The sequence below is a fragment of the Crinia signifera genome, chromosome 1 (assembly GCF_055691185.1).
Source record: "Crinia signifera chromosome 1, ASM5569118v1, whole genome shotgun sequence".
Lineage (NCBI taxonomy): Eukaryota > Metazoa > Chordata > Amphibia > Anura > Myobatrachidae > Crinia > Crinia signifera.
Window position 1 is genome coordinate 89351498 of NC_139217.1, and position 13299 is coordinate 89364796.

The 13299-nt window shown below is 44.5% G+C and overlaps 2 protein-coding genes across 4 annotated transcripts in view; both read right to left on the reverse strand.

Annotated features, from left to right (window-relative positions):
- The window catches only part of MICU3 (mitochondrial calcium uptake 3), a 131905-nt gene that overhangs the window by 97673 nt on the left and 20933 nt on the right, over positions 1-13299 (reverse strand). The window lies entirely within an intron of this gene.
- On the reverse strand, positions 7767-12548 carry LOC146057952 (uncharacterized). The gene is made up of 2 exons (XM_083169829.1): positions 11752-12548; positions 7767-10835 (listed from the first exon to the last, which is right to left on the reverse strand). The coding sequence occupies exons 1-2, from the start codon at positions 12169-12171 to the stop codon at positions 10281-10283; spliced, it is 975 nt and encodes a 324-aa protein (XP_083025955.1). The 5' UTR covers positions 12172-12548; the 3' UTR covers positions 7767-10280.

Sequence of the window (13299 nt, forward strand, 5' to 3'; positions counted from 1 at the left end):
TAATAATAATAGAGTTAGATTTGGGTGGGGTTTGTACTTCAAACTGATATCTATATTGCAGTGCAAAAATAGAACCGCCAGTATATTCTCTGCACAGAAACAAAGTAACTCACCCAAATCTAACTCTCTCTGCACATGTTACATCTGCCCCCCTGCAGTGCACATGGTTATATACATTACACAAAGAATGTGCTTTTGTAAGTGAACCAGAATCAGGCCCATGGTGCAAGTCAGGGTCACTTTCTATTTGATTTGGACTATAGAAGATTGAGCCTGAATCGCACATGTACAGTACAGCCACATTCGATCCAGATTTGATCCCAATGTGCAACTTGTGCCCCCCACCACCACCTTCTCTACCCTCCTTTCTGGGTCCCGGCGGCTGCCGGTGAACCGTGTGTACACACTTTATGTTTCAGTGACTGCAGCCTAAACAAAATATATACCGTATAAGAGTAATAAATGTACAAAAAAAAGAAAATATTGGGTTTTCTGTTAATCTAATACCCGGGTCTCTGTGCGGTGTGAAAGCGCCAATTGGAAAAACTTGCTTCCAGCAACCGGCATTGTGACCTTGCTTAAAAGAAGGGTTTTACCAGGTCGGACCCAAGTTGCGTGGCAGTTTAAACAGGTAACCCGAATCGAGCTAGCCGGGTCCCGTTTACACTATAGGGAGGTGGCAGCGTCAGCTCTGAGCGCTGCCTCCTCCCCCGCCCCTCCAGTGATGTGCCGCCGCTTATTGCCAGGCTTATTGCCAGGTTGCGGAGGGGAGCTTCACCTTGCAAATGCTGGGTCGCTCCCGGGACCTACGTGTGTTCCAGCATTTGCGATATGTGTAAGGGGTACAAGAGTACAACAGATGAAGATATAAATAAGTTCCTTGCTAAAATAAAATTACCGAAATTAAATTTTGACCAGCTTTCGGAATTAAATAAACCTGTGATAGAACAAGAAGTGAGAGAAGTCATTAAATCTTTAAAACTCAATAAAGCAGCAGGCCCAGATGGATTTAGCAATGAATTTTATAAAATATTCCAAAGCCAGCTATGCCCAATATTGAAACCGGTATTCGAAGAAGCAATTAAAAAAGGGAAGTACTCGGCAGAAATGCTAGAAGCTAGAATAGTGACAATTCCTAAAGAAGACAAAGACCCAAAAGTTGTACAAAATTATAGGCCAATAGCTCTGTTGAATTCAGATATAAAAATATACGCTAAAATAATAGCAAACAGATTAAAACAGATCCTACCGGGACTGATTAACCCAGACCAAGTGGGATTTGTAAAAGATAGACAAGGGACAGAGAACATAAGAAGAGCCATCGATGTGATGGAATACTATATAAAGAAAAATAAACCCTTAATAGTAATGTCGCTTGACGCACAAAAAGCCTTTGATAGGCTCCATTGGGGGTATATGGAGAAAGTCCTGGAAAAATTTGGCCTAACAGGAGAAATTTTAAAAGCAATAATGGCACTATACTCCTCACCAGAAGCTCATGTCCTATGTAACTCATGCATATCCCCTAAATTTAGTATAACTAACGGGACACGCCAAGGCTGCCCCCTGTCGCCAATCATGTTCGTTCTATCAATAGAGCCTTTCGCTGAAACGATAAGACAAAACCAATCTATAGAGGCACCTGAAATAAACAGGAGACAACAAAAGACCTTATTATTTGCGGACGATGTTCTCATATTCCTCACCAAACCCCAAACCTCAATACCAAGCTTAATACAAACAATCAATCAATTTTCTGAAATATCATATTACAAATTAAATAAAAACAAAACAGAAATACTACCATTAAATATTCAGATAAGAGAGTTAGAAACTTTGAAAAAAAGCTATAATTTTCACTGGAAAAATAAAACCATAAAATATCTGGGAGTGAATTTGACAGACGAAGAAATAAATCTGATAGAGGATAATTATAGACCATTATTAAAATACCTGGAAAAAAAACTGAAAGACTGGATGTACAAAGAACTAACATGGATAGGGAGAATAGCCACCATAAAAATGTTTTGTATTACCCAAAATATTATATCTCTTTAGGGCAATCCCGAGAGTACTCCCTAAATTCTGGATAAATAGATTTAATAGGCTAATAAACGAATACATCTGGGACAATAAGAAGCCAAAAATAGCAAAAAAAAACACTTAATAAGATCTAAAAATAAAGGGGGAGTAGCGTTTCCAGATATACAATTATATCAGTATGCCTGTATTCTAAATCAAATTTCAGAAGGAGTTAGAGAGGGGGAGAGAAAGCCGTGGGTGGACTTAGAAGAGGCAATAACAGAAGGAATTAAATTACAAGATTTAATCTGGATACCACCAGACATGAGGAAAATAAAAAAGGACACCCCTAAAGCGATTAAAGATACCCTTAGGGTCTGGGATGAATTCCTAAATGCGCAAGAGGAATTTAAAGCCCCTTTAAAATTTATGGAGATACGAACAATAGAGAAGTTCATCCCAGACCTGGAATTGGGGATATGGAGGACCAGGGGAATAAAAACGCTAGAAGATATAAGAGCCGAACAGGGTATAGTTCCATTTATACAACTACAACAAAAAAACAACCTACCACCATCCGAATTCTATAAATACTTGCAAATCAGAAGTTGGTCAAATAAACAACAAATAAAGGATACAGAATTAAAGTACCTAACCAATAATGTAGTTAATAGAATAAGAGGGGGACATCAACCAAGAGGAATTACGTTCTGGTACAAAACTCTCCTGAACAATAGATTGGAAGGGAAAATGGGGGCCCAATTAAAATGGGAGAGAGATCTAGGACTAGAGCTTAATGAGGAGCAGTGGGAGAAGACATTCGTTAATATACATAAGATGACTAAATCTATCTCGCACATAGAAAAATACATGAAACTGTTACATCGAGTGTATTACACCCCTGAAAAATTAAATAAAATATGCCCATCACAAATAAATGTCTGCTGGAGATGCGGGAAAGGAGGTGCCGATATAATGCACATCTTCTGGTCCTGCAACAAAATAAAAAAAGTATGGGAAGAGGTAAAAGAGCTGATAATTAGAATAACAGGAAAAGAGGTGGAATTAACTCCCCAAAGGGTATTATTACATATGGTTGAAAGAGACTTGAGAACACCGAATGTATATCTTTTAAACCAACTTTTCATAGCGACAAAAACAACTATAGCCCAGTTTTGGAGACAGGAGCAAATACCCACAAATATAGACATAATCAACAAATTAAACTACGCATACAGAATGGAAACAACCGATATGATAGAAAGTGGAAAAGCATCCAGAAAATGGGAAACCTGGAAACAATATTGGGAACAAGAAGGAGGAGATAAGGAGAGAACAGGAATATAGGAAAGACCAAACCATAGAAGGTGAACCCAATATAAAAAGTAGCACCCCCCCCCCCTACTGTATAATTGCCCAAACTAGTAAATGATTGAGTTTTCAAGAATGAATGTTGAAAGGAGGATAGAGGGTTTTTTTTTTCCTTTTTTTTCTCTTCTTCTTTTCCTTTGCTATGTGAGAGATAGCTAGGATAATAAGTATAAAGATTTGGTTTAGATACCCCCTCCCTCCCGGGATGGATGAAACCATAGGAATATGGTATGATTTGTATTGTAGTATTTGTATGTATTAATATGAGAGCTATGTATGTATTAATGTATACGTAGACATGTATGAAATAGAAACATGCCTGATGTATAATTTTTGATAATTTAATAAAAAAAAAAAAAAAAAAAGTACAACATTTAAACTCACAATTTGTTTGTTACAGGGCCACAATCATTTTAATTATTTGGATGATGATAAAAGTTCTACATAAAGCTTGAGGAAGACATTATAGTAATGTATCACATGAGACTGCTGCACATACAAATTGATAATTAAATATTAGCTTTAATTCTGCGGAAATCAGGCACAATAACCTGTATACCACCTTCCCCAATTGTCTTTTTGGAAGTAGTTTGTGCTATGTTAGATATAGGGAGTCTAAGCAAACATGAGACCTATCAATCTACGTGATTCTAGGTCTTCATCGGTTATGTTACTTCATTATCCTATAGGTAAGAAGAGAAAGGGTTCACTGCCAAGGCATTATCTCACGTTACATTAGGTCAGTAATTCAAAAGTTTCACTCAGCGGGCAAAATATTTGGTTTTCCCATACAGACAAGATTAAATGCCAGATAAGAGATTCACTGGCTGACAGAGGATACCAATCCCTACAAGCTGATAATGCACCAAACAGGTAAACTGAAACAATTCTATCTATCATCTAGCCCCTGAGCAAAAGCCAGTGTTTAGTCATCCCATGGATTCCTACACAGGATCATCTCAGGGGGTGCAAGGTGGGAAAGGTTTAAGGTCAGTTCCCAGGAGATAAATGTATTCCCAGTAATTGTATTGCTGTTATTGCCCTCACACTGACACTGATCAAACCTGTGATCCAAGACACAATAAATGCAGTATAATCACCTTTACCCAAGCAACTAAAAATGAAGCAGCAATATGCGACCCTTGATGTAACTGACCTGGCAGCGTGTACGAATTAAATGACCAGAATGGTAATTGTCGATATGTATGTTAGCATGAAGGTTCAGTGACGCGCCATTACTTCTAGCCACCATTTATCAGTTGATATTTAAGCCTTTAGCCTTTTAATGTGACCTGGTTTTAGTTATCAACGTTCAGTGGTCTGTAAAGATGCAAAATGCTTTATGTCACAACCAATAGGATTTCCAGCTGGAATAAGGAGTTATTGCAGCGCATGTCACTGATTTATGGGTCTGTCACCAAAATTACAGCACAGACAGTAAAAATCACAAGGTCTTAGGGCCACAATAAATGGGGCCCAGGGTCAGCTCTTTAGTCATGCTGACACATATAGTAAGCATTATACAAACATTATACTACAAAAAGACTGCAAACATCACAGCGAGTGTGGATTGGAATATTTAGACAGACATGACATATATTAAACAGTATATACACTGGCGTTGATGCCACAACCATTGCCACTCTTATCATTTTTCAACCAGGTGGATTAGGCCTCCAATATTCTGTATGAGGGTGAATTCTTGCTTTCACCGTAAACCGAATTCCATAAAACCACTGGACTTGCTTTTCACCAAGGCCTTTATTCAGATCTGATCGCATTACAAATTTGATTGGAAAATGGGCAAAACCATGTGCACTGCAGGTGGGGCAGATGTAACATGTGCAGAGAGAGTTAGATTTGTGTGAGTTATTTTTTTTCTGTGCAGAGTAAATACTGGCTGCATTATTTTTACACGGCAATTTAGATTTCAGTTTAAACACCCCCCCCAAATCTAACTCTCTCTATACATGTTACATCCGCCCCAAATTTGTACTGCAATCAGATCTGAATAAGGGATCATGAGTGGAATATTGTTCATATTTATCTGATACAGACGCTGGCACGCCCCTACTCTTAAACCATAAACCGTTTATATTAGGAGATACTGTGGAACAGAGAGATGTCAGGTGCAGAGACCTTTTGAATAAAAGCATTTTAATAGAACACAATTGCACTCACAATATAGACATAAATAAATCAAATATCAATTGTCTTTGTCCCGTGGAGGCAATCACAACTCCGAATGTCTCTCTCCGATCCACACCAGATGGAATATGGATAGAGCGCAGTGTCCGGATCAAAGTGCTGTCCACAGCAAAGTGGAAGGTACAGTAGATGGCAATGGGGATGGATGCCAATGGTCAAAGTCAGTGTTGCTATCCACACCAATGCTTAATGCGTTTCATTCATCAGAAGTGTGTGATGCATAGTTCTAAATCTGAAGGTTGTGAGATATCTTCATTAGGCATATACAGGCAGCAGATTCTACATTTACTGCGCAAGACTTTATTCTTCTCTCTTTTGTCCATTTATAAAACTGGCCTACAGCAGGAGTCTTAGTGCATGTAAACTCTTTCCCTAAAGTTATTTTATAGTATTAGTGTTCACGCTAGGCTGTTTTAGCAGGACGCCGCTCCCTGCCCAGTTTTTAAAAGCAAAATGCACCCTGCCCCTCTAGCAGCACACTGCTAGAACAGCCTACTTCCTGTCTCCACCGTTGCGCACAGGGAAGCCCTGCGCCCCTGTAGATGCCTGGGGTTTCCCTGGTAGTGACTTTGGTGGGGCCCGATACGCCCCCAATGTTAACGCTGGTGGCCTGACCCGCCCACTCTGGTGAAGTCAGCTGCCGGGCACATCCCATTTGGTGATGTCGGAGGCCCAGGCCCACCCCCTTTGGTGACAGCGGTGGCCCAGGACCATCTACAACAGTGGCTTGGGTGGGCCCAGTCTGCCCCTTTCATGCTGCCCTCGTACAGCACCGCCCTGCCCTGGCCAGTTCCTAGAAGGAACACTAAGTATGCATACCTCCTAACATTCAGAGACAGGGAGGCAGGACAGCTTGCGCGGCGTAGGCACGCGTCAATTTGGGGGGGGGGGGGGCATTGCTACTGAAAAGGGGGAGTGGTCTATATCCACAACGCTGCCGCAAGGCCATGCCCCATTTTCACTGCTGTGGGGGCATGCTCAGCAGTTCCGTAAGCTGCTGGCTATGCCCCCAGCCAGCCCCTCTGGCTGCAAAAATAGAACAGCATCTATTCACGGACGACAGGGGGGGACTTCCAACTGCCCCCCCCCCCCCCCCACGGGACACTGCCGGCCATGGGAGGGACGCGGAAACGTCCCAAAAAATCATGACGTTCCTACAATAAGCGGGACGGTTGGGAGGTATGAGTATAGATATTGCTGTACATCTCCTATAAGATAGGCACTTTCTCCCAAAATTTCCCTCACACCCTTATCCCATTTAACCAAATACTACTAAACAAAAATCTACAATTTTGCCTAGAGGTGCAGCTAGATTTAGTCATCAATGAAATCCCCAAACATGCCCCACACATATCCATGCTCTATCCATCCAAATTGCAGCATCAGTCCTTAAGTAGGCAAGTGATGACAGGTTTGATACAAAACAGGATTATATAATGTTCTTTATGCTAGTAATTCATTGGTTAAACTAATTATCATGTAGGCGGCTGTTCTCTGAACACAATACTGAAAAGCTGGTGTTTCTCTGAACTAGAGATCGGGTTGGAAGCCCAGGTTTAAAAGTGCACTACAGGGTCAGGAAACAAGCATGGGATACCCACTACATGTATCTAGGTGATCATGTTACTCTTGCCTTTACATAACCTCAATAGGATAAGGTGGCCGGTGTTCACAGCACATGAGGTTACATAGAACCATTCCACAGCAGAAGCTGTCGTCTATGTTACTATGTGCAGAAAATAGCTGAAGCAACGGAACTGCCATCAGGCTGGTTTTTAAGAATAAATAAAATGTATTACAGTATATTTGACTTGTTTGTATTATATATTTTTTGTATGTTTTGCATTTATTTTATTTAAAAGGTATTGCCAAAAATGGATAAAGGAAAAGGTCTACTAGTTTTCCTCAGTTCTCACCGTGGGGGTACGGCAATCCCAAACATAAACTTCTTCCGTTATTTACAAGTCCGGCACTTTCACTCAAAAACAGTGACAACTCTCATAGCCAGACCCCTAACATCTTTTGAATATATCTGCTGGAAGCGCTCTTCCACCAGAGGTCTAATTTCTGCAATTCACTCGCTTTTGGGGACAAGTTCCGATCCCACGAGGACCTCACACGAGCTTGCCTGGGAACGTGACTAAGGCCCCATACACACCAGAAAGATCAGGATCGTCTAACGATCGTCTAACGATTTTGTGTGCACTTTCCTGCGGCGCTCTCCCGTGGCCTTTTAACGATGTGCTAACGATCGTGTTCTATGTTCCATACGATTTACTAACGATGTACTCACGATACGACATCGCACATGATGGTCGTACGACAGTCGGATGTGCGGATCGTGAGTGCATCGTGAGTGCACTGGTCACGGTCGTTTTTGGAATGTAAATAAAGGGCCGGGCTACCAGAGGGGAGACAAGGGGGGGACAAAAGAACACAAAGAATTATGGGCTGGGCTAGCAGAGGAGGGTAACAAGACTAGGAGCCATTTTGCAGGACCTCATTTCTGCTTTGTGACTAGTGAGGCTTGGTGTATACCTGCTGAACGCTGCACATTGCTATTTTTGTCTGCTTTGTTTTTGCATTCCTTCTGAATGCTGCACATTGCTATTTTTGGCTGCTTTGTTTTTGCATTCCTGCAGAACGCTGCACATTGCTATTTTTGGCTGCTTTGTTTTTGCATTGCTGAACAAAGTGTGTTTTTTTCCCCCATTTTGCTTTTTTGAATTATGGATTCGTTCCAGCAAGATTTCCTGCTTTCCTACGTTGTGCTCAGGGTGAGGAGGATGAGGGCCCAGCGTAGGAAGGCTCGATCCTGCTGGACCAAGCAGTGGCTCCTGGGACGACAAGCGCGGTCTCATATGCCCCTGCTGATGGAGATTCGCGAGAATAATCCCCAGGATTATCGCAATTTCCTTCGCATGGACGATGAGACCTTCCAGGAGCTGCTGCGTCTGGTCACCCCCCACATCCAGAAGCAGGATACCAAGTACCGGATGGCTATCCCTGCTGAGGACCGGCTGGTGGTAACCCTCAGGTTTCTGGCTACAGGACGATCGCTGGCGGACCTCAAGTTTGGATCCATCATCTCCCCGCAAGCGTTGGGACTCATCATCCCGGAGACCTGTAAAGCCATCGTGAAGGTCCTGCAGCATCAGTATTGCAAGGTAAGGAAAAATATACCACACACTTGTAGTGAAAAGATAACGTTTTTTATTTAAATAATGGAACTGTGAGTTTCACAAATACTGATAATTTTTTTTTTTTTTTTACAGTATAAATATAAAAATTGCCAAAAAAGTTATGCAAATATCAAAAATATAAAGCAAATGTATTGTCTTTGTTCGGACATGAGGTAGATCTCAGTATGACACATGGTGCTTGTGCAGATAATGCATGTCCCCTCCACCTCACGTGATGCATAGTGCAGATGCAATAGTCCTGGCACCATTGATATGCACTATGTGCCACGTGGCCATGTCCTTTGTCTGTACCACAAGTACCATGTGTCATACAGCACATTGAGTACACATAATTTTTAAAAGTGCTTTGTGTTGATTTAAATATTGTTATCCTAAATGCTTATATAGTAATGTTGTTTATTTAAATATTGCAAGAACATTATATTAATTGACTGGAATGCAGCAAGGGGGCAGTATGGCAGACGACGCATGTAGCGCGGACAACAAAAGCACCCTCATGCATCCATGGCGCATAGTGCAGAAGTAGTGGTCCCGGCCCCATTGCTCTGCACTCTGCGCCACTGTAGCATGAAGGTCCTTTCATTGTCTGCACAACATGCACCATGTGCCATACTGCTCCAAGCATGGACCTATAGAAAGAACACACATAGCATATAAAACATAGGCAAAGTGCCCTAAAAATAACAAGGCATTTCAAATGCTTCATTGCCATGCGGCAAGGGACAGTATGGCAGACGACGCATGTAGCGCGGACAACAAAAGCACCCTCATGCATCCATGGCGCATAGTGCAGAAGTAGTGGTCCCGGCCCCATTGCTCTGCACTCTGCGCCACTGTAGCATGAAGGTCCTTTCATTGTCTGCACAACATGCACCATGTGCCATACTGCTCCAAGCATGGACCTATAGAAAGAACACACATAGCATATAAAACATAGGCAAAGTGCCCTAAAAATAACAAGGCATTTCAAATGCTTCATTGCCATGCGGCAAGGGACAGTATGGCAGACGACGCATGTAGCGCGGACAACAAAAGCACCCTCATGCATCCATGGCGCATAGTGCAGAAGTAGTGGTCCCGGCCCCATTGCTCTGCACTCTGCGCCACTGTAGCATGAAGGTCCTTTCATTGTCTGCACAACATGCACCATGTGCCATACTGCTCCAAGCATGGACCTATAGAAAGAACACACATAGCATATAAAACATAGGCAAAGTGCCATAACTACTAAAATTATTTTAACTTAAAACCAAACCAGTGCCTCATTGCCTTGCAGTATGGAGCAGTAGAGAGACGGCGCTTGTAGCGCAGATAAAGAAAGGGACTCATGATTACCTGTTGCATACTGCATATACAATGGTCCCGGCCCCATTGTTCTACAAGTATGCAACAAGTCAGCATGGCCATTATCTCCGCCACAAGCACCGTGTTACATACTACTCCATGCCAACTGCGAAATAATTCTATGGGATGCGGTCATAAATCTTGCAAAACCGGTGTATCATCCAGGTTCGTGCTGTCTCCCAACAATGTTGTATACATGTGACTGTACCGGGGTGGGGTCTGAGGTTGGGTACAGGATTGTCTAGGCGGGGTGTTTAAAGGCAATGATGCAATGGCTGGTGAGGGTACGGCAGGCATCTGTTGCAGCGTCTGGTGCAATGGAAGAAGCCCCATCAGTGTGGTTTTGATTGACAGGCGGCCCTGTCGGCCCATAAACAGGAGTTCGCTTGTGACGCGTTCGAACGCCATCTGTTGGTCCGGATGTAGCTTCCGTAAGCCATCAGCCATGTACTTTCCAAAGGTGTCAAACTCATCAGATGGCCTACGCAGCACCTGTTCGGCTCGAACCAGAATATCATCGGGTTCTTGTTCAGGAACTGCCTTGGTTCTGCGTTTTTTCTTTTTGCCAAATAGTTGAGGCGGGGTGGGGGTTTCCGGAACTCCATAGATTGTTCCCGATGAGTCTTGTGGCTCTGGGGTTGGATTAGGGGTTGAGGTGTGGACCACCTCTATCTCTGTACTTGTTGTCTGTGGAAAAGAAAACAACAACAATTAGTTAACATCACCTTCTCTTTTTTTCAGTTCCCCAACACCGTTCAGGAGTGGCAAAACATCGCTGCTGAATTTGATGAGGCGTGGAACTTTCCTAATTGTGGAGGAGCCATCGATGGGAAACACGTCCGGATCAATCAGCCACCCCACAGCGGTTCGTACTACTTCAACTACAAGGGGTACTTCAGTATTGTGCTGATGGCTGTGGTCAATGCGAACTACGAGTTCCTCTTTGTGGATGTCGGCAGGAATGGTCGGGCCTCAGATGGTGGAACTTTGAAGGACACCAAGTTCTACCACAGGCTCGCCTCCAACACCATGCACTTGCCCACAGCTCAACAAACCAAGCATGGGCTGAACTTTGTATTTGTTGCGGACGAGGCATTTGGGCTTCATGAACACATCATGAAGCCCTATGCCAAGCGTGTACTGGACCACGACAAACGGGTGTTCAACTACAGGCTCTCCAGGGCACGCCGGCTTGTGGAAAGTGCATTCGGGATAATGGCCAGCAGATTCCGCATTTTCCACACAGCCATCAACCTCCGGCTGGATAAAATTGACTGGGCCGTCATGGCGTGCTGCGTCCTGCACAATTTACTTCGCCGCAAAGAAAGGGCACATCGCCCGGCAGGACCAGCACCGCCGGAGGACCCAGATGATCCCAGGGAGGTTGCCCCAATTGTGTCCCTGGAGATGCCGGCCCAGCAGTACCGGGGGACAGCACGAGCCAAACAGGTCAGGGACCAATATAAGGCATATTTCAATGGTGTTGGTGCTGTCCCCTGGCAGGAAGACCACATTTAAAATCTTTTTGGATAAAGGAACAAAAAAATGATTGAAAGAAAGAAATGGGGCAAAGGGGTGATATACACATTGGACCAGTACTTACTGATAACGGCTGGGAACTTTCATCCATGGCCGCTGTCACGTCATCCGCCTCGCCTTCCACCATCATGCAGAGCCCTCGCCTTGGCACCTCCTGGCTGAGTGTGAAGGTCAGCAAGTGGTAATACCACAGCGACGTCTCATACACCTCTCCTGCACCAGCACCGGACCTTTTGGAAGACTGTATTTTTTTATGTTCCTTAAGAAACACAGTCCGCAAATTCTGGATCTTTTTACGGACCCATTCCGTATCAGCCTCTGGGTTGTAGCTCTTGCTAAATTCAAGGAGATCTTGCAGCGCTTGAGCTCTTTTGATTTTATTGCTATAGTCTTTCGACTTTGTCTTCCAGAGGCATTCAAGTTCGCGGTATTTCTCTATGAATGCCTCCACAAACTCCTGTTCTTTGGCCAGTGCCTGGGACATTCCTGCCAAAAAAAAAAAAAATTTGACAATAGTCTATGTACATATTTTTCAAATGTCAATAGTTTGGTTAATATAAATAGTAGTTAAAATTAAATGTTTCATTAAACTGTATATAATTAATAAAAATAAATGTTTTGTTTTTATACATTTAAGAAATTTTAATAAATCATATTTCTATACATTTATCATCTTTACATTACATTTAGTGGTGGTGGCATAATATTTGGTAGGTAGGCCGCAGGGGAAGATTGGCGGCTGGGCTGGCATAATACATCTGGCCACCTTTATTAGTGGGCAGCGGGGACCCAGGTGGGGTGTTGAGTTCAGCGGTGGCCTGGTATGGGCAGCGGGGACCCAGGTGGGGTGTTGAGGTCAGAGGTGGCCTGGTATGGGCAGCGGGGACCCAGGTGGGGTGTTGAGTTCAGCGGTGGCCTGGTATGGGCAGCGGGGACCCAGGTGGGGTGTTGAGGTCAGAGGTGGCCTGGTATGGGCAGCGGTGACCCAGGTGGGGTGTTGAGGTCAGCGGTGGCCTGGTATGGGCAGCGGGGACCCAGGTGGGGTGTTGAGGTCAGCGGTGGCCTGGTATGGGCAGCGGGGACCCAGGTGGGGTGTTGAGGTCAGAGGTGGCCTGGTATGGGCAGCGGGGACCCAGGTGGGGTGTTGAGGTCAGAGGTGGCCTGGTATGGGCAGCGGGGACCCAGGTGGGGTGTTGAGGTCAGCGGTGGCCTGGTATGGGCAGCGGGGACCCAGGTGGGGTGTTGAGGTCAGAGGTGGCCTGGTATGGGCAGCGGGGACCCAGGTGGGGTGTTGAGTTCAGCGGTGGCCTGGTATGGGCAGCGGGGACCCAGGTGGGGTGTTGAGGTCAGAGGTGGCCTGGTATGGGCAGCGGGGACCCAGGTGGGGTGTTGAGGTCAGCGGTGGCCTGGTATGGGCAGCGGGGACCCAGGTGGGGTGTTGAGGTCAGCGGTGGCCTGCTTACCTGCTGTCAGGTGCGCGCAGTAGAAGACGCCGTGTGCTCCTTCGCTGCTGCATCCACGGGGCAATATGGCTGCGGTAGGAGTGTCCAGGAACTCGCGCGAAAACACGGATCGGATGGATGGTCGCGACGACGGAAGCACACTCAATGTG